Source organism: Typopeltis vanoorti, chromosome 20 (genome assembly GCF_054136105.1).
Source record: "Typopeltis vanoorti isolate ZY-2024b chromosome 20, IOZ_Tvanoo_1.0, whole genome shotgun sequence".
NCBI lineage: Eukaryota > Metazoa > Arthropoda > Arachnida > Uropygi > Thelyphonidae > Typopeltis > Typopeltis vanoorti.
Genome location: NC_143568.1, coordinates 4,777,333 through 4,800,654, shown reverse-complemented (window position 1 = coordinate 4,800,654; position 23,322 = coordinate 4,777,333). Strand labels below are relative to the sequence as shown.

The 23,322-nt window shown below is 34.4% G+C and overlaps 1 protein-coding gene across 1 annotated transcript in view; it reads left to right on the top strand.

Moving 5' to 3' along the window:
* Window positions 1-23,322, top strand: part of LOC150095203 (putative ATP-dependent RNA helicase DDX43) — a 282,514-nt gene that overhangs the window by 204,873 nt on the left and 54,319 nt on the right. The window contains exons 14-16 of the mRNA XM_090409697.1: window positions 2,761-2,820; window positions 2,933-3,000; window positions 19,121-19,186. Of these exons, the coding sequence (XP_090265823.1) occupies window positions 2,761-2,820; window positions 2,933-3,000; window positions 19,121-19,186 (194 nt within the window). The remainder of the gene's footprint in view (window positions 1-2,760; window positions 2,821-2,932; window positions 3,001-19,120; window positions 19,187-23,322) is intronic.

The window sequence follows — 23,322 nt, the reverse complement described above, 5'->3', positions numbered from 1 at the left end:
GAAAGAAGGTTTTAAGATGAATGAGTAATATCGTTAATCATGAGCTGCAGAAGAAAATGCTGTGGAGGATATATAAAGAGAAAGGTGACCAGCAAACTCATGAACAGTACAAGACTCAAGCAAGAAAGGTAAAATCACATTATGAGAAGAATCTAGCTGAGCAAGCCAAAGGAAATCGCAAAGAATTCTTTCATTATGTGGCAAGTAAGAGTAAGAATGACCATGGAAGATTAACCTTAATGAATGGTGATGGTCACGAGAAGATAGAAGGAGGGTTAAAATAATTGAGTTGCTGAGTGACCACTTTGCAAGGTATATCAGTTTAAAGCAGTAACCTCACTAGAAAGTGAGGTTACTGCTTTAAACTATGTGATAGACACTAATATGAGAACAGAGGTGGATGACTTGGAGGTTCTTAGGATATTGCATAATCTCAATGTAAATATGGCTGTGGGATATCAGCTAGGGTTTTGTGAGAATGTGCGTGGGAAACTGGCATTGCCTTTTACTAGGTTCTTTAAGTCTCACCTCTGGTACAGTTTCAAGGGAGTGGAAAGAGGGCAAAATAATTACTTTGCATAAGGGAGGGTCTAAGACTGCAGTAGCAAATTATAGACCAATCAGTATCTCAGGCGTGGTGGTAAAAATACTAGAAAAATTGGTAAAAAAAAAAAGAAATTAAGAATGGGTAGATAAAAATATGATACTGTATATGGGTCAACATGGCTTTGTGAAGGGTCGGTCATCCTTAGTAATTAACTTTTTATAATAATGTAACAGCTGAATTGGATAAAGGAAATGGCTACACAATGATTTTGCCGGATTTTACAAAGGCATTTGACAGAATATCAAGTGGAACTCTGTTACGCAGATTAGAACAAATGGAGATGGATGTGACACTGGTTAAGTGGATAGGAGGATGGCTGTTGGACAGATTCACTGAAAACAGTGCTTCATACTATGGTCCCACAAAAAAGAGGACTAAGCCCACAAACAATTGTGTTATCCAACTCCAGACCTGAGGATTTGAAAAGTCATTCTGTGGCATGTCCTCCATGCTGTGTGCTTGCTGTTCAACACATGCAAAGAGAGTACCTTGAAATCACTTCAAGAGAGTTCAAAGCTTAGTAAGTCCATATAACTTTGCTAACACTTACACCTTTAAAAAATACAGTTGCATAGTTAAATTATGGTATGATGTGATGTTTTTCTTGAAGTAGCCATACCCTGTCTTGGTTTTCAGCATACTAGGTAGCTTTCTCATGATGGAGGGTAGTGATCATACTTTAATGATTGCTCTGCATCGCTTGTCATCAGTTTTTCGTTGAGTTGTACAGCTTGAGTCAGCAGAGCATTGATTCTTGTCCTATTTAAATCCAGACAGGAAGTGAGACCCATCCTTGATCCATTGATGTTGAGGGGGTACATTTATAGATTCTTGTAATGCAATTCTGTCAATTGATTGATGCAATATTAAAGTTCATCTCCTTTGTTCAGACGAGGCACTCATGATCAGCATCTTTTTATCAAGCACCAATCCAGAGGTATGTCAGTAATCATTCTTAATACATTTAGTCCTAGAGACAAGACAATTCTGAAGTGGAGAGAGAGAGAATTTCTCTAATCTGAATAGACTGAATCTAGGCACAAACCATTGCAATGAAGGAATCCCAAGATCTCAATGGTTTACAGTGGCATGGAAAAAATGCTAAATGGCACATCATTAGAAAGACATAACAAAGAACAGACTTCTAAACAAACAGCTACATCCATCCAGTTCAGTCTGAGAGAGAGAGAGAGAAACTTTACCTAGATATACTCTATGGTAGAGTCTAGGAAGAAGCAAGTAATTCAGAATGAATAGCCTCTTCTAGTGAGATTTAAGTAGGACTTGCCAGAGAGAAGAGGGAAAAGTTCCTGGAGCAGATGCGAGAGAAAACACCAAGGTATCTTTATACCTCCAGAATGAATCAAGATAGAGTGCAAGGAAAGCACAAAGTTCTCAATCTTCAGTTTCTTGCCTGTACATGAGAGGACAAGAGAAAGTGTACTGGACTATGCCACTTTGATGTTTATGCCTCAAACTTGAAAGAAGTTGACTGCTTGATTGAGGAGTTCCTACAAACCTTTTTTAAATAGAGGCTATGAGTATATCATCAGCAAATGAAATGGCCTGAGAAAGTTCCATAGTTGATCTCTAGAGCAGGGTTTCTGGACTGTGTGAGAATTAAAAAATAAATAAATAATAAATAAGATGAAAATTCTTTAGCCTGTACCATAGTACTCATGTACTTTATTCCATTGATCTTGCCTTGTAATTCTACCAGACAACTCAAAAATTACCTTGAAACATGAAGCATCAATAAAATAACATTCATCATAATTTTTTTTTAATATGCTTTTCCCTTTCATGCATTTGATAAACAACATATGAAAACGTTTTTCACATGCATAAAAGAGAGAGAATTTAGCTTGACATATGATGTAAAGGTTAATAAAACTAAAATATACTAAAGAATGTTCCTTGTATGCCATTTAGAATGTTTTGTCTTGTTTGTAATGCATGACTGGATGGGAGAGCAAGGGAGTAATTTGCCACAGGCAGTTGAATAGTTTGTTGGTAAATGATTAAGGAGAGATATTTGTTGTGGCATTTATGGTTAGTGTAGGCCTCTCATGATAAGTCATTGGACTCCATGGTGATGCATCTGTAATAATAATAATGAGAAGAATTAATATTGATTTTTGTCTAATTTCCAGGCAGTTCATAGTGTAACTCAAGAGGTGATGTTGATACCTAATGATGAAAAAAGAGATGCTGTAAGTAATGCGTAATGTTTATAATCTTAATTTTCTGTATTAAAGAATCTTATGTGAAATGTATAAGTCAAACATTATGAGCTGAACTAATTGATGGTTTTCAAATATTTAGATATATCAGTTTATTGAGAAGATGGCACCAGAAGATAAAGTGATAATATTTGTTTCAAGAAAGAGTGTGTAAGTGTTCAAAGTGAAAGTTTTATTTATTTATTTATTTTTTTTGTGTACTTAAAGGAAAAAAAAAGGATAAAATTCTTTACATGATGCATTTAATTGGAATTGTCTTGAATAGAGAATTTAGTTAGTATTAAATTTCTGTTAATAGAATATATAGACATGTGTAAAATATAAAGGTAATACATTGTTTATCTTTGCATTTTGTGGCTTAACAGGATTCAGTGGAAGCTCTGTCTTATCACACGATAAGAAATCTCCCCCTGACAACTGTTTTCCATTATGTGGCATTAGTCATCTTTAAAGGTATATGTAAATTCAGAAAATATATGAATAAATAAACTATAGATAGTTATTTTTATGAATCCCATTTTGCATGTATTTAAAAGTTGAGATAATAAAATAATGCTTAGTTCTTCTAGATCATATGTCATTTATAATCTGAAATGCAATAAAGTGCATCCATTTTGACGAAGTTTCATATCATAATGTTGCTATGGTGAATTTAGGGAGAAAAAGAATCTTTTCTTAATGATTTTCCAGAACAGAGACCCTTCAAAGTGTCATTCAGCAGGTTAATCTGATGTTTCCTCATCCTGCCATCTCCCTTTGCAAATTTTCAGGGTTTGAGCCACTTAAACACTAATTGAGTTTTTCATCATGACATTTAAAAGCAGATACATTCAGTATTGGAAAATTTAATATACTTTAAGTTATATTCAATTTTCCAATATTCCTTAAGGTATATTAAATTTTTTTCATTTTTCACACACACACTTTTTTCAGGTTATTTACAAATACAGGTATCCCTCGATGTTACCGCGTATATCAAAATCGCGTTAATCAAATCTAATAATCAATGGTAAAAATTACAATTTGTCCATGATCAATTACTGTATTAATAATTCATTTTATATGGTACTCTTTTAGGAAAGATAAAAAATGAATGCAAAGTAAATGTTTAATAAATACTTGTACCGACATTATTTACTGCAATTTTTTTTATCAAAAGAAGTTATCAAGAGTCGTTTGAACAGTTTTAGTTTTTTTTCTTATCGGCATAAATTTTACGATAACAAGCAAAATGACTCTCCAGGCCTCGGAAAACGAGCAATAAAACATAAAGAAAAAAAACACTGCAAATATAATACATGATGGTACAAATTAAGTGGATATTGAATCCAACATTATTTCATAGCCGAATATAGAAACTACAAGAGTTTCATGCCAAATATATAGAAACTAAAAGTTTTGGCAGATGCAAGCGTAAGCAACTTCATGGGCAACTCGTAGGTGGAGTAAGCTCCAGATCACTTTCCTTAGTATTTTCCATAATGTAAAGCACATCTCCTAGAGGCCATGTATGATAAATAAGCCTTTGGCTCTCTATTTCAGTAATACATGATGGTTTATTTAATTATCTGGTGATGGCAAATCACCAGGCAAGATCAGATCTCTTTGCTTGGACTAATGTTTACCTCTAGTCTTTCCTGGCATGAGCACGTCACATCAGTAGCCTCCTCAGCATCCAAGAAACTTGGCATCCTCTTTTGTTCAAGAGCCTATTTTACACCCAACCAACTCTTAACTTTATACAAATCCCAAAGCTGCCCATTTTTAGAATACTGTTCACAAGTTTGGGGTGGTATACTTAAAACCTTAAAATTCTTGATGCTATCCGGAGGCGAGCAATTGGGCTTGTAGATGATCCTTCTCTTAGAAATTCGCTTCAACCCCTATCTCACAGGTGCAGTGTTTCAACATTGTCATTTCTACAGGTACTTCCATGGTCACTGCTCCAGTGAATTGACAACCATCATTCCTGCACTTTCTGTTGCACCTGTTAATACAAGCATCTGCTTAGCATCCTATACTGTGCAATTACAAACACACCGAATCTGCTATTATTCTTATACTTTCATTCCATCCTCCTCTGGAACAGCCTTCCTCATAGAAGTATTACCAAATAGCTACAACCTGCTACTCTTCAAAAAAAATTTAAAACATTAATACACTTCTATCTCAGTCCTCATCTATACCCTGCACACAGCACTAATATGTTATAGGTCCCTTGACCTCTCTTGTATGGGATCAATATAAAAAAAAAAATAGAGAGGCTTTTATAAAATGAGCACTTTTTGACATTGAAGTCTTAGAGGAAGTCTCTCTTTATTAAAACTTTATACCAAGTCTTCCAAGTCTTGCTAGGATCAACCCTCTTGACCATTTAAGTCCCAGAAGGTTAAGTATCATGCTCTTTGCTCTCAGAGTTAATAACAGAACCTCTTTCATTTGTAAGTAATATCTATGTAAATGACTTGATTATATTTTTTCATTCTTGCATAGAGTGAAACTTTCAAACTGGAGGGTGCTTGTAAATAGGCTCAGATTTTTGACACAAAGCCTTTTTGCATTTTTTATTGCAAAAGTGGTGATGGTGTCCATTCTGATGCAGAACTATGACTAGAACAAACCATAATCCTAGTTGCAATAGATGCAAAATTCTTAGCACTCATAGTCAGCAGCAGCAACAACAACAAAAAATAATAATAAAAACTTGACATTTCTACTTCATATATACCAATTGCAAGATGAGTGCCCAAGTGTGATGAACATACTTCTCATCCCAGCATCCACTTTTATGGGGCAGATAGATGCTCACCACTGTGCTTACTTTAATCACTTATCAGATCAAGACTTAAGGTGTGAAGTCTGTGTTTCTGCTGGAGATGGTACATTTCAATGGTTGGATCCAGTCCATCCAAACTCCATCTGGAACATTTCAGACATCACCTATTTGTAGGCTTTATGTTAAGGCAAATGAGCCCCCTTTGTCACATTCATATCGGTAGCTGCCCTTTACTATATATTACCAAAAGATAGAAACTCTGCCAGAGATCCTACGTGACCAGTTATTTTTTTGTCTACTTTTGTACAATAGAAAATTTATATACCAATTGGAAAGAGAAGGCAGGGTAGACCTAAAAAAAAAAAAAAAAAAAAAGGATATTAGATGGATAATGAGATCGAAACAGACCAATCTGATCTAAAACGTAGTTAGTGTTATGATGATGAAAATTTATACAATGCTTCTCAGGCCCATATTGCCCTTTGTTTGCAAATAAATGCATTGCTATAAGCTTTAGCCATCAGGATAGACACTGCTGCATGCATGCCATGAAGTATGTTAACACATGACACAGCTACATTCCATCATGCAGCTTCCTCTTGGGCAGTTAGTTAAACATTCCACCTTTCCTATTATCTACTAGCAGCTCTTTTATGCACACTGAGGAGAATTGTCTGATGTTGTACCTGTCCATTCAGATGGTTCAAAATCATTCTCTAGTGGGATCTCAGACTGCATAATATCTAATTAGATCCCACCAGACAGTACCAGCTATACAGTAGAGACAGCATTAAATTACATAAGGTCAGAATGCTACCAAAAGTGTATTATTTATTCAGGCATACTAACATCTGTTGCTCTATGGATACAACATTTGTTCTATCGGATAAGGAGGCTCTGTGTTGGATGCAAATTGGGATCGACAGAAATGAGACTGCAGATAGGTCAGCTCCTTTTCCACAATACTGTCATCTAGCTAATATCTTAGTTGCAAACATCATGGCATGGAAAGAGCAATTTTTAACAGATTTTATGAAATTAAAAATCAGACAGTCCAGTCTGGGCAAGGTTTGTAGAGAGGAAGTTGTTCTTGCTCAGCTTCACAAAGGTTATGCTAATTTTACCCATTCCTATTGAGGTGTGGTGATATTCCTATGTGTGTGTGTGAACACAGTTCACTATATTTTAATAGACTGTTCTCATTACTTTAATGAATACAGTCAGTTTTTTACTGCTTTTATCAAATTGCATGAGCATCTATACAGTGGCAGATTTTATCATATCTACCAGATTTACAAAAATCTAAAAACATCTGATAACATTGATTTATATAACCTTTAAATGAATATATATTGTTATGATTTTATTGATATACAGTTTTTTTTTATATCAGTTTTGTTTAACATTGATCCCATTCATTATAGCCATAGTTGCTGATGCATCGCCATAAAAAAATATAAACAAGGTACTACTGACTGTGTCAATCTACTTGAATCTGTCATTTTTGTTGACTTTTTCTCTTCCATCATAGTACAGGCATCTTCATCAAATCCTTCCCCTCTCATTCTTTTCTGTGACCATACCCTCTTCCCTTTGCATTAGCTCTGTTCTCACAGATATTTACTCAAATTGTTCTACTTCTTCCCTGTGAGGTGATTTTAAGCAGAAATAAGTCCATTCCCATTATTATTATTATGTGACACCTCCAGGGAGTCTAAAGACTCATCGAGGGAGAGTGCGCCAACAGCATCGAACAATTGATCCCTTCCAACTACTAACTGTGCTCAAACTTGCTTAACCTTTTTGTGAGCCATTAGTAGCAGAGGCTCTACCAATCGACCAACCTTTGCTGGCTCCATTTATGTATTTTGAAATTTGCCTGTCATCTGTTTGAAATTGCTTGATATTCAAGATGTCCATCTTTGTGTTCAGTTTTGAATACTATAACTATCCCTTTCTTACCCTTATAATTTTTGCCCGAATATAACATTTTTTTTATATATAAACCCCACACTTAAAGATTTCAAATCCTGTATCATATCAGGGTGTGCTGTTTGGAAGAGGAATTGAGAAGCATCTCGCATGTTTTCTTCTTCATCTTGGTAATGAATTATGTTTATATGATATTTCTATAACTGTTCTGTTAATTCTACTTCTTTTTCATTGATGCTTCTTATGTTAGTGCTTATCTTCAAGGTTGTTTTTTTTCATATTATTTCATATATCAGGGTTGTTTTTCAATAGCTAAAAGTTACACTTTTAGCTATTGAAAACATCATTTATGCTCATGTATGCTCTGATCAGTATGTAATCAGTAGCATGAGTAATGGAAGATATCAGGTGAAGAAGAGTTACCAATAGAAGTTCCATTTGCTGACTTTTCACTGTTCTTCCTGAATCTGTGACAGAAGCAGTTGTGGAAAAGGGATGGGGAGAATTATTTAACCAGGTTATGTTCCAGCTACCATGACAGTTGATTTTCATATGCACCTTTATATTTACATTTGATTTTAGTCAGTACAGAATATGGTTTGGTCAGCTAAGTTCTGAATTGCCATTATTCTTCCTTGTTTCTTCAATATCTAGTCAAATATCTAGGAAGTAGGTGCATCGTGCGAAGGCAAGGATTGGAGACTGGGTCAGATTGTTTCAGAAACTATCTTTATGCTGAAAGATGGTTCCCAGAAAGGAATACTAGTTGGTTCTTTGCATTTCTTACGTGCTTTGTGGAGATCTCGTCTCAGTTATTTAGTTCTGACCCTTAAGATGACTAATCACTTATAGGGAAGCTGAGAGAGGAATATTCAATTAACTGGATGACATCAAGATTTATGTATGATTTTGGAATTTGTATCAAGTGAGAAGTTACACTTTTAGCTATTGAAAACATCATTTATGCTCATGTATGCTCTGATCAGTATGTAATCAGTAGCATGAGTAATGGAAGATATCAGGTGAAGAAGAGTTACCAATAGAAGTTCAAAAAGCAGCTAATGAACTAGTTATGACTGTTATGTAAAATTTATACATCATGCCCAAGACAGAAGAGAATACCAAAGAGTTGGAATAATGCTATCCTTATTATAATTTTTAAAAAGGGAGCCAGAGAAGATATTAAAAATTTCTGCCATAACAGTACCCTTTTGGATGCATATTAGAGTACTTGTTGGTAACACAATGATCTGTGCTTCATATAGTATAAGCAGTAGATGATTTTTACTTTGCTCATTTATTGCGAGAAATTAGAGGAAAATAAATGCCAGTAGATGATCTTCATTTGTGAGCAATGATTTTGATGGTACCAGGTTCAAAGAGGTGGAACATGATAGTGCAGAATTTGCATTAATGGCATTGGCAAGGAACCAAAAGGCAGAACTACTATTTGAACACATGACAAGTTTCTTCAAACCTTTCAGTGACATCTGTTAAGAGTTGAAAGTGTGGACTAGAATATCTGCTGTGTATCTAGAGTGATGGAATTCATACTGATGGCTTCTGTTTTATCATCATGGTCTTCTTGTGATGATTATTAACAACCTTTTCCATTAGCCTAAAGAGAAATAAAGTAAAGGTTGTTGATAGTAGGCTGACTTTTATTCTTCTCCTTTTTTGGAATGGATTAAGAGTATGAAAGAGATGCAGAAGGTGTTATGAGGAGGAAGATAGTATTAGCACTAGTTGATTTTTTTGTGACTTGCAGTGCATTATTTGAATAGTGGATAATGATGCTCCTTTCTTTCCTTTGCAGAGGTGGGGAAAGATGATGCAAAAAGAGCAGCTTGATGTTTAGGTATTGGATTATTATTCGCACGTGGATGTGAGGTAGAAGTAGATTTACTAGATCTGTATCTGAGGGTATACTATTTGTACAGGAGATGAGTTTTCTGCATTTAGCACTTTCTAATGTGATGAATTTTTGTTCTTAAAATGCACTTGGAAAACGAAAGCCTGAATAATATGCAGTTCTACTTTAATAGAATTTTGAATGAAGTGTGATATGAAAGCTTTCATCCTAGTAGGAATTATTTCTGTAACTCAATCATAGCAATTGTTTGGATTAGGGTAGTGGAAACAGTACTCACCACAAAAAAGAAGAGAAGCGGTTATCCCATTTGGTACTGTTAAACATGAAGTATGGTGTGAGTTATTTAGAGATCTGACTTCTGTAGTTTACTAGGATAGAGAACTAGTTATTTATTTTTGTGACTCTCACCCACAAAAGCTTTTCATACACTTGTAGTACATTCGTACTATGGGTGGGCTAAGGATTTTTTTTCTATTTTCTTTAACTTTATGGATATTTTTTATTTTATTCATTTTTTCTTAATCTAGAAACACTGCTCCAGATACCAAATGTGAAACTTTTTCAAGCCACTTCAGGCCTCTAATAAGCAAAGTGTTGCTTATTAGAGGACATCACCCAGAGTTTCATACTGGGTGATGAGATTCATCTTTCACCTAAAGATGATCACAAATGGCAATGTCCACATTGAGATTTAAGCCCACAACCTGTTGGTTGGAGTGGATATGCTGAACACTGCCAACCAGGCTGGCAAGTTAAGGGAAGAGCAAAAATGTTAGAGCGTTAACTTAATATTCTGGGGGGAAAATGGATGATGTGCATCAGATTACTGCTTACAACAAATATGCAGGTAGAAATGCTGAGGCATCTCTACCTGCATTTCTAGTGATCTTGCACACTTTGCTTGCATGACTATCAGAATGCTAAATAAACCTAACCATTCTTCATTAGTAACCCCTTTAAGTTTGCTGCTGTTTATCCAGTGTTGATTTCTTTTCTCTCAAGGAACAACTCTCACATAGCCATTTTCATCCAGAGGCTGTCTGGCATTAACAGAATAATCCCATCTTTCCCAAGTTATACACTCTTTGATTCCTTTCAGCTCAAGGGCGGCATTTGTACATACATTTGCTCGACATACCACAACACACCAGAGAGCACTTAGAATCTCCCAGTCACGATAGACTTTGGCTGAAAGTCTCTGTCAAATTCGTATGATGTCTATATCGATATCCCAGTGTCACTGACCTCTCTGAACTCTTCAACTTCCTCTCCTTGAAAGTCTATGCCCTTCAGTCCAACTTCCTTAACAATGAAGTAATCTTCTTTGGTGATTTTAACATTCCTAATACCAACTAGCTTTTCTTCTCCAACTGCACAGACCAAGCAGGAGCTCAGTCAGTTTTGATGATGCCCTTTGGTAGGAAAAGCCTGGGTTCAAATCCCATCTTTGATGTGAAGAACCTTCATCAGGGCTTTTCAGCTGAAGATGAGTTCACCAGTCTCATATGGAAGTGGCAGGGTTTGCCTCCTGGAAACTCAGGTTTTTCATCCTGCAAAACACACAAACGGGCCATATGATTTTATGCAATTAACAGACATAATACACTGGCTTCATAGCCTGAGTTACTTCAGCCATAAATCAAAATAACCTAACAGACCAAGCATGTACAGGCACAGACATTTTACATCACAAGTGACCTTACACAAGTTGTTTACATGCCTGCCTGAGTACAGATAGCCCCAACCTCTTTCCAGACACACTGGATCTCTTCCTCACTAGTGATCCCTCCAAAAATACTGTGAGTTGTATTTCAGACAACAACCTTGTGCTTATCTCTTCACCCACTGAGCAACACCCATATAGCTATTCACAACCAAGAATTGTCTAACGTTATAATAAGAATGCCAAGTGAGGTTTTCTCTGTTACTTCTGCACTTCATTTCCTTGTCTGGATTATTGTCTTCAGCCTTTCAACCTAAGCATATGCACTGAACACATCACTGAAATTATCCTCTCCAATATGGAAGCACATTCCCCTATTCAATACTAAACTCCCCCCCCCCCCCCATAATCATTGGTTCTCCAAAAGATCCATCAAGGCTGTTCAAATGAATAACCAAGCATACTGCAACTGGCTGTAATCAAGAGCTCCACTTCCCTCACTGCTTACACCAATGCCTAAAACATCAAGAAATCATCATTAATATGCTGTGTGGGGTCCTTTGTTATGTCGTTGCTTTTTCTATATTTTACTTTATTCTGTCTCTAATTAGCCTGTTATCTAATCTACTGTTGTGCTTCTTAAATATTAATTCAGTACTATTTCCTTTTTCAGATACTGGCAAAATTTATATTATGCTGTGCCAGCCAATATCCTATAACAGAAGACTCTTGTTCAGTGAAATAATTCTAAATTCAAAAGGGATTCGCACAATAATTAATCTTACGCTAGCGCCGTGCAGATTCAGTTAGCAGTCGTGACCTGAATCTCACTTAAGCAATAATATCTAAATTCCTTCTCCCCAAAAAAATATTCTATTCCATAAGTTGTAGTTTGAATTCGTAATCATTCTTAAACTCAGGTATAAGGTAAAAACATATTTATTGAGAAAGCACAGAACATTTACAGTCAAGGAAATTCAAATATTCAATAGAACAAAACTCACACTAAGTTGGGGTTCATACTAAATCACATCAATGAAGTTAAGTAAGCTAAATTTTTCAACTACGAAAAGATAAGATGGAGTGTAAGCACAACATTACTAGGTTATAATTCTTTTCACAAATTATTCACTGAATGATTCACTAGCTATCCTAATTTTCACAAATTATTCACAAAAAATTCACTAGCTATCCTAATTCTAAATTTCATTAGTCAATTCTAGTCATTCTCAGTCAAAATACTGCCTATCAACAATTTTTCTTTGTCCCATGGGATTTAACTAATTCAATCAAATTCTCACTTAAAAGTTCTCTAGTAAAATGTCCTTAGCTTACAATGTACACAAAATTCTCTTTCTTCAAAGCGATCTTAACATAGAATGAAATTCTTTACATTACCCGATCCTTCCTGACTGTCTTGATGCTATCACATGTAGATCTGGGTTACCTTCCTGTATATCTATTGGCTGTCTCTGCGCCTGGCGATGCACTATGCTGTCCTTGAGAGAACATCGTAGAGAATGGGAGTTTCTAAGGAAACTTCCATTCTCTACGATGGGACTTTTTTGCGAAGGCTCAATTCTGCATAAGCCATCATATCACGGTCAGCTTCACTTTGAAATCTTCAAGCCTTCTCAGGAATATCCTTGTTGTCCGACATCGTTGTAATCCAGCGCTTCCCAAACTGTGGGCCGCGGCCCCCTTGGGGCCGTAGGTTTTGTTTAGGGGGGGGGCGTGAAAAAATAAAAACAAATTTAAAATGTTTTAAGACTAAGTAGATTTTTTTTTATTTTAAAAGAAACGTATTTAACTTTTATTATTTATTATTTCTTTTTTGTTGTTTTTTATATTTTAATGGAAAAATTCACACATTGGTGTTGGTTCACAAACTTTGCTTCCTGCGTATTTCGGCGCTTAATGAATATTAGTAAATATTGCTTATTCATATGTTTCATTTCAAAGCAGTGGTTAATTGTACTTACTTCGAATGCTCTCCAGGGAAGCTCCAAATCTTCCTGTCCCTTTCATCACGCGTTTGTAATCAGGGACTGTTGATATTGACTTTATATACATATCAAAAATCGTTTTATATTATCACTGTCATCCGAGCTAGTTTTCTGTTACCAATAAAAGTTTCACATATACTTCACACATGAAAAAAAAGCTTAAACAAGTTAATGTGGGGAGATAGTAATTGTCTTGCAGTGGTAAACAACACCCTCCCTAACAGTCACTATACTGCAGAGGCAATAAAAACAAGTACTTTTATTATGCCAGTGAATAAGGTATGAGGAGTCTGTGTAATATATTTCTCAACAGATAGTGCAATTAGAGACAACTGGGATAAAAACACACTAATTAATGAATCACATGTCCCCTCATACAGAAACTATGCCGTATAGACTGAAACAAAACCATATGTTGCATGGGCAAACACAGTATCTAACTAAAAACTATTGTTATTAATTAGATGTGTGTGAGTTCGATTTCCCAAGGCAGCAATAAAATTCAACCGAACGTGTTAAAATTCATAAAAGTGTTAAAAACTAAGTTTTATATATATATATATATAATGAATGTTATGGCAGTTTCACATATGGAATTCAGTTGAAGAGAGTTAGCATTTCAACTCAATTGTCAGCTATGCTTTTATCTTTCGGTTGCGCGATCTTTTGTTAATACCGCACCAATCATATGCACGTTTTAATAACCCTCCCTTTGCTGTCTGTTTTGCGTTAGGCTTAATTACCGTAAAGGGAGAAAAGTTACAAAAGAGAAAAATTTCCTCGTCCTAGGATTCCTTTATTCAGGTAATATTCTCTAATTTCATGTTATCAGTCTGTAGTGTGCCAGTATCGGTAAGTGGTGATATTTTTTGATCTATTCTACGTTAAAAAATTTAACCCTGAAATGGATAAGTGGCTGATAAAAATAAAAACAAATTCCAGCAAACAATCAGAAGCAGAAACAGCCTCAAAAAAAAAAAAAAAAAAAAGACAGTATTTCATATTTTACCAGAACAGCCTGCATAGTCTTCAGAACCAAATGGTAAGAGGCAAAAAATATAACATATGCATTTGATTTTTGCAATATTCGCTGTGTATGTTTTGTATCGAATATAAATACAATAAATATTGTAATAATATATCTCTCTATTACTATTTTTTTTTCGAGGGAGGGGGGCGTGAAATATTTTAATTTTTGCAAAGGGGACCCTGACATCCAGAAGTTTGGGAAGCACTGTTGTAATTGACCCACCGTCCTCTCGCGAATCGCCCGACAAAACCTCCAAAGCTGGAACCCAGGAACCAAAGAAGAAAAAGCCCTGTAATATGGCGCGCATCGTCCTTTATTCACCCTTTCGTGCGCCCTCTATTCAATGTGTCTTTTACTGCATGAATCTCACAGTTCATGCCCCTTGGGTGATCCCACACTCTCCCTAATCTGTTAGGTTACCGTATTCCAGTTAGTTGTTCTGACGTCGCCTTCCATGTAGGTACAGCCTCCGGCGCTACGCTCGACTCATACAGATTACATACGATTATTTTGGATTACTACTTATTATCTATTTTAAAAATTCGTGATGTACTAGACAGCTTAATGGGGACAAATAATTTTACAATTCCCTTACACAATTCTCACTATTCTGATACAAAATTCTCTGCTTCTGAATTCAGTTATACAGGAATGAACTTCAGTATATAGCACATATAGAATGCATATTATCATATGACACAAGGAAATTTTCATAATTATGTGCAGGTATCTCCTTAATTAGTAATATTTAGTATGTTAAATCCTGAATAAAGAATTTGCTTGTAAAGATCTCCATTCAGAATCTAACACCTTATTTATTTATTATTTTTTTTTTTTTGGAGGGGTTTAGAAATGCTGTTAAAAAAGGAGAAAGATATAAGATCAATAACAGATGCTTAGGGGATGAAGTTCCCCCCCCCCCCCCCCCCCAAAAAAAAAAACATCTTGAAAATTATTCATTATATAAATCACAGAAATATCAAAACACTTAAATTACGCTGGTATATGATGTTCTCAAATATTTCATTGAAATATATCCAGATTCAACAAAAAAAAAAAAAAGAGTGCATTTATGCTGACTATATATTTAAATAATAATAATAAATAAATAAGCATGCAAAATTGCATTTAAATATAATAAATTTCTTTAAAGTTATGTATATTTATTTGAGTTATTTATATTTATTATTCGAGTGGAAGCAAGGTTTTACATTTTTTTGGGCTGGCTCATCTGTACTACACTAAACATGTTTACAGGCTGCATGCAACAAGTTTAAACTTGATATACTTTGTATATCAAGTTTAAATTTGTAATTTGTATTTCTTTGTATTTACAATTTCTCTTAAGAACAATCCTGAGTTAAATAATGAAAGATGAAATTCCCAGAGAGATGGGAAATGAATTTTAAGTCTTCCCACACAAGTACCAATTAGCATCCTTCAGGATTTTTAAGCCTAATCATTTCCACTTTGAGTCATCTGCATGTATGCTGCACTTTTCCTGTATTGTATTCTGATGTGTTTCTGGAGAATTGTTAAATGCATGTTTTGTTTCATTCCTTGGTCCTGTTCACTATTTCCATTAAATATGATAATAAGAACTATAATATACTACAGTTTTCATTATTCAGAAAGTTAAGATAAAAGAAGAAACTTTTTTTAAATGTTAGATTTGGAAATCTGCAGGTTGTACAGTACTTTTTTTTTTTTTAGGAGGTATATAAAACAGCAGTCTGTTTCAAAGAACTACAGCAGTTCTTTGGAACAGAAATCCTTAACACATTCACCACACTAACATTACTATAAGTTTACAACCTTTAATACAATGGTTCTTAACCTTTTTTTTTTTTTTTGCCTGGTGCCTCTGCTCAATTTTACACTAGGTTAATGACTCAATAAGATAATTATAATATATTATTAGGCAAACCTAAAATACCAATATATTTAAAGTGATAATTAATTAGTATCAGTCATTAATTTTTACTCAAAGAGTAAACACTGTATTTAATAAGTTAATCATTAATGACTACCCTGAGCCTGATGAGATACTGCTAATTTTTCAATATCAGGTTCAATGTTTGACAAACGGGGTGTCAAGTATCCTCTTTCACTTATTTGCAATCTATTTTGCTACTTAGCTAACAATTGCAACACTACGCTGAATCCTTTTTCAACCAAGTATGAAGAAAAAGCAATGACCAGTAATTTTATTTCTCGCCAAAGCTGTGGATACTTGCATTGCATTGCATGTTTGGCCAGAATATTTCATATCCACACTGCTGAAATTGTACTTGAGCTTCAAAATCATTTTCATAAATTCTTCACACAAATTTGGATGAACAGAAGTGGCATCAGAAAGAAATGGATTTATGATCCAATTGGGTATTTTAAGCTCATGAAAGTCTTTGAATCTGATCATGAAGTCTTCTTTCAGTGTCAGAAGATGGAAACAATAATAATCCAGATCTATCTAATATTAAATCATCATCTATTATTTGTAGACTTGGGAACTGCAGAAAATCTCGTCTTGCAATACTTTGCTGATAAAAGCATTTATAATTCTCTTTGCTTTAATAAGATTCATGTTGCTTCCCTGCAATTTGATGTTAACCTCATTTAATTTGGTGAAAATATCAGAAAGATATGTTTATCAACCTTCTCCTTTTTTAGAACATTACACACGTTCTCATCAAATGAATTAAGAAATTCAAAAACAGTATCATAGAGGTCATTAAAGCATTGTGGATAGTTTCCATTTGAGAGCCATCTGATTTCATTGTGAAGCAAAAGATGCTCAAATTCTTCATTTTCATGACAAAGTTCACGAAAAATACAGGTATTCAATGACTGGGTTTTTATTTTATTCACTGCTTGAATAACATCATCCAAAATCTTATAGTCTCCCACTAAGATGTTTTGCAACTAAGTGCTGACTATGAAGAATGCAGTGAATTGTTAAGATATTTGGAACTGCTTCTTTTAAATGTGCTATAATTTAATTCACCACATAAATCCATGATGGCATCCAATCATAGCTGGTGCTCCATCAATTGCATACACAATAATGTGTGAGAGGAATTTTTTTAGCATTAATAAAGTATTTAACAACCTTAAAAATTGTAGAACCTTTTGTGTTGATTTTCAGTTGTTCAGCAAATAGAAACTCTTCAAGAATTTCTTCATTAGTATTTATATAATGCACATAGTCCATTAACAAAGCTTCATTGTCATGTAAAGTTCTCTCATCAAGTTGTAAAGAAAATTCTATGGTTTTTAAATCATCACAAAGTTTTTTTTTTTCAATGTCTCTTGCCATTTCGTCGATTCTTGTTGATACTGAACTATTGCTGAGAGGAATTGACGTCATATTACTTTTTATCTAAAACTTCATTGATAGCCAGTCAAACGAGTTTTGCCAATAGTATGCGGCTTTCCACATTTCGCAATTAATTTTTAAAGTTTGTAAGACACAAGTCCCTTCTCTTGTTGGTTACTTTGTACTGCAACCAACCCTTTTTGCATGCAGCTCGCATTGTTTCAATGCGATTTTAACTTTTTTTTTTTTTTTAGTACAATGATAAGTCTAGTTTTATGGGGTTTTTTGAAGCGTATCTGCTCTCTTAAGTCCAGGATGATTTTTAAATTTAGTCTTTAATTTGCAAAAGTACTCCATCTTTTTTTGCTTTATTTGGATGCTTTGTTCTTAAGTGCTCAATCATTCTTGAAGACTTCATTCCTTTGCTTGAGAAAGCTTTTCACGTATTGAGCACATTGGTAACTGCTCATTATTTATAAATGGAATAACTCCATATTTTAAATATCCACTTGAATTGACAACACTTTCTTTTTTCACTAATTTTAATGCGCTACAGTGCTACACGATATCAAAGAAGTGCACCTCACGATACCACAGGCTAGATGTAAACTGCAATCAAGGGTTGGGATAAATCTTATAAAAGTAGCGGATTCTGCTAAAAATAGTCCAAATTAATTACTTTCACTGTAGAAAAATTCAGTGGCCCAGTTACTTAACTTTCGATGTAAAAATTCTAAAAAAATAAGTAAAGTAATGAATAAATTTGAACAGTCTTGCCAGACATACAATATTCTGAACAGTGTTATCATAAATGCAATAAAAATAGGGATGCTAGATTAAGTACGGAATTTTTTGTTTTTATTATATTATTAATATTAAAATGCTTATCACCCCTTCAGCGTTCACAGTGCCTGGGGGGGGGGGGGGGCACCATCGCCCAGGTTAAGAACCATTGCTTTAGTATGTGGGGATTAAATTTAAAAAAAAGTTAATTTTTGTGATAAATTATTGAGTTTTTTTTTTTTAAGAATTGAAGTTAACAGAGTTATCAGAATCACTGAAGTTTAGTTTGGAGATTGCAGTTAAAGAATGTAGAAGTAAACATTCTAGAAGTTCTGTTCGTTTGTTCAGTGCAATATTTGTCAAATAAGAAAGATGTGCAGTATACTGTCCTTGGCAAACTATGGACTGGAGTTTATATATGTGGAAGGGAGTAGGTGAATCAGTGTTCCCTGTGGTATCCCAGCCTTAGTTTCAAAATTTGAAGATGATCCATCCAATATCCCATGCTTCACCTATGTATTCTTTTCTCCAGCTTTTAAAGGTTTTTAAATGTTGGAGAAAACAAACTTATTAATGTGGATGATATTCGTTATTAAATTATCATTATTAAATATGTGCCTGGCCGAGTGGTTAGCGTATCCGCTCTCCAGCCAAAAGGCTGCGGGTTTGAATCCCACTGTGGGCATGGATGTTTGTGATTGTCTGTGGAAATACTAGTGGTGGTGGTTGGCATTGATGGAGACAGAGTTGTAGAGCAGGTGCCCTCCCTCAGTGAGTCTATGGACTCCCTGGAGGTATCAAATAATTCATTATTCAGTATTAATTAATATATATGTTAACATTATTTGACTTAAACTTTTGAGCATAAAAATATACTTTCTTTCTTTGTAGTGCAGATGATTTATCAAGTGATCTAGCACTTAAAGGAATTGAATGCCAGTCAATACACGGAGATAGGTAAGAAAGATGAGTTAAGATTGTTTCTTAATATTAAGCCATGTTTTTGTTTCTTAATATCGGCCATTATACATAATCCTTTACCTAGTGGCATAAATTAACCATTGCAAACATATTAATTCATAACAGTGAGCATTGATGTATATTCAGTATATTTGGTTTATACATCTTTTTCATTAGTTCATATAATTTTTACAATACTTGAGATATGGCAAAAATTCACATTAAATGTAGTCATCTCACTATTGCAGCACAGTATATTTTTGATGGTGGTGTGTGTGTCTAGTGCACCACCACCATCAGACCACACTGTAACAAACTACTGGAAAGTCCTGGACAGAGTCTCATAGCATCATTGTTATTTTAATGGAATGCCATAAGCGCACTTTCCACTATAATGAATTATGATTTTAGATTTAAAGGTGAAATTAATAGTGAAAATTAATTTTTTCTTTAAGTTATATATGATTTCTTTTGAAAGATACTTATTTTTAACATACCAAAGAGATGCATGAAATCTTCTTCCTATCATGAATTTTATCATGGCCTGTTCTGGTCTCATGCAATTGCTTTCTTGGTCTCCCAAGAAAGCAATTGTTTATTTTTGTTTTCTTGTGTTTATTTATGTGATGTTTATTTTCTGTTTATTTTATATTCGTACAGTGTTTTTGGCAGTCTGCTATTGCCTCTGTTTCAATTTAGATGTTCTAACCTTTTTTTTTTTTTTTTTATATTTACTTAATTAGTGATTAATTTGTTGTATGTTCAGGAATTGTAACTAGAATTACTTCATTTGTTTTATGGTCCAACTTGGTATATCCAACTGTTTTTCGGAGAAATTTCATTTCTGCTGTTTGATCTGTTTTTCATTCTGCTTTTTTCATCGTCCATGTTTCACTTCTATATAGTCTGATTCTGGTGTATTTTTGTATCAAGTATGACTTAAAATATATTATTTAATATTCCATTTACTTCAAAAAATTTTTATTTTAATGTCTTCATGTGACAAGTCACTTCCCAGGTATTTGAAAGTTAGTTGTTCTAATATTTTATTATCTATCAGTATTTTACTTCTTATTGAGTTTTCTTTTTTGAAAGCCATTATTTTTGTCTTTACTTTTGATAGTCTCATATTACATTGTTTTGAAATTTCATTTAACGATTTTGCTGACCTTTGTAAATCATCTTCTGATATAGTTAATACAATTTGATCATCTGCAAATAATAGTGTATCTATCTTTATTTGTATGCCAAATGGGTTATGCTGTTTCCAGGTTGTTATAATTATATATATATTAAAAAGCAGAGGTGATAGAGTACATCCTTGCTGTACTCTTGATGTCTTTTCATTCTGGTGTTTGTTCTAATTAGACCTATTTTATTTCCTCTGTGTATTTCTTGAATAGACTGTAAGACCTGATTTGATATATTTAGATTGATTAATATTTTAAATAACTTTTGCCTATTAATTTTATTATATGTCTATTATAATATCCTCACCTTCTTCAGTATAAAAGTATACATAAAACTTGTATGTTAGTCAACTGAAGTCATGCACACACACACACACACACACACACACACACTGCTAATGAGGTATTAAGTTAAATTAATATCCTCAGATTAATGGGATAAATACAGGGTGTTCGGGATAAATTTGACAGTTTCGTAAGGAAAAAGAAAATCTTCTTTGTATCTATTAAATTTAATGAATTGACAAAAAAACATTACAGGCAGAGTTAATTACAATACTATCAACAAGATTTACTCCAAAATAACCACCATTAGCATCGATCACAGCTTCAATTCTGCTTCGGAACCTCGAACAAGCTGATGCTACAGTCTCCCTGGGAAGGGCCGCAAAACTGTTTTAATTTTATCCATTAACTGGGCTTTTGTATTACTGGAAGTGCGATTGGTGTCTTTTTCAACTGCGCCCCATACAAAATAATCCATGGGGTTAAGGTCTGGGGAGTTTGGAGGCCAAACATTTGGACTGGTGAAGTCGTAGAAATTTTCAGACAACCATTTTTGACTTTTCCTCGAGGTGTGGCAAGGGGCCGAATCCTGCTGCCATACATACGGCCTACCATTGGCTACCCTTGTTATCCAGGGCTTGACTACAGTTAGCAACTCCACGAACAAAGCCCGAATTCCAATGCCAGGGTTCTTCAACACCTGTTCCTGCAGATTTGCGAGGAATTCTGCTGTACGAACGCAATCAGATCGTCTGCTAGGGATCTTTCTTCTTGCTACATCCTCGTAGTCACGCAAGTCTCTAGTTCATGCCTGATTGTTTTTACTGTATTCAGGGAGCATTGGGCAGCAGTCGTAATATCCTTATTTTGATGGCGGGCACGAATCATCATGATACAAGTTATTCTCTTCCATGATTCAGGTGGGTTCCAGCTATCCATCCTTTCTGACATCTTGTATATGAATGAAGAAGGGTCCAAACTTTTAAATGAAGAGAAGTGTGTGTTAATACATGTAACTTACGGAAAAATATAATTAATTATAAATATGTCAAATTTATCCCGAACACCCTGTAGAACACTAGATGATCTTTCTGTGTTTCTTTTTGAAATTCTCTTTGCTTTTCAATAAATTTTTTAGAGTGAAAATTGAGTCTATGCAAGATCAGCTTTTTGAGCAGCCATTCTGTTCTTCTAATAGTTTATTTTCTACATTACTGCTTAGTTTCTCTTTTAATATTCCTGTATATATTTTGTACCCTGCATTTAGCACACTAATTCCTCTATGGTTATTGCAGTCATCTTTTATTGGGATAATCACTACTTTTTTCCCAAGAGTTTAGAGTTTTTTGAGAAATCCAGTCCTTTCAGAAAACTCGCATTAAATTTTTCACCTGCATTTTTGTACAGTTCCATAAACTGGATGTATTGATTTCTACGATTTCAACAACTCTTTCCTCTCATTTGGGATATTTCTTTTTATTCAGTATAAAAGTATACATAAACCTTGTATGTTAGTCTACTGAAGGCACACACACACACTGCTAATGAGGTATTAAGTTAAATTAATATCCACAGATTAATGGGATAAATAGAACACTAGATGATCTTTCTGTGTTACATAGCTCTCTTTTACCCTCTTTCTTTTCTTCCCTCATCTAAAAGCAATTAAAGGTCGCCCCTCAATCTTTTATAATGAATGTATAAATTAAACATTTGAATTATAATAGACTATTTTATTTTGGAGTAGTTTGCCCCAAATTATTCCCTTAATGCATAGCATTATACATGTCCGCAAGGAGATGTGCTTTGCATTATTGGAGATACTAAGACAAGTAGTGATGAGAGCTTGGTCCACCTTTACCACGAGTTGCCTCAGTCTTGAGGATACTTCAGGTGCAAACTTTGTTTGCTTACACTTGGATAAAGGACTAAACTAAATTTATTATGTGGCAGGTCAGTATATTTGGACATCTGGTGGTAGATGAATTTGGAGGCCTGAAAATGGCTTGAAAAAGTTTTCAAGACATGGTAATGTGGGGAGAGGGATTTATAAAAAAAAAAAAGAAAAAAATTACTTAGCCCTTCCACAGTACTGATGCACTATACATATTAAAACCATTCATAGGAGGGAGTCACATAAAAAAAATATATTTAAGATATACTTAAGGATCAAAGCTGGATAACTGGGAGGAGACTTCCACCTAGCTCTTCATGGAATGCTAAGGACTGACCAGGTCTTCTGACCTAATCAATCCTCACCTTCTCTTGGTGCACCTTGTTAGATATTTACCTGGATGCTGAATGGATGATGGGCTGGTAGTTTGGGATTTAGCTAACCAAATTGTATTTTATTGGTTTTAAACCATAATGAAAATGCTAATTTAGTACAACATCACACAATTTCAATCTAACTGGGGCATCACTGAGTTAAACAAGGTACCCATTGTGTATGTCAGTGAACCAGGGTAAACAGCAAAAAAAAAAAGTCAGCTGCTGAAATAAATTCCAGAACAATTGTAATTCAACATCAGCGTTCAAGGTTGGCACCATCAACATAAGCATCAATGGAAAAGAACTGGAACTAGCAGGAGAATTCAATAATTGCCAGATGTTAAGTGGTTTATACCCACTATCAATAAATAAATAATAAATAAATCT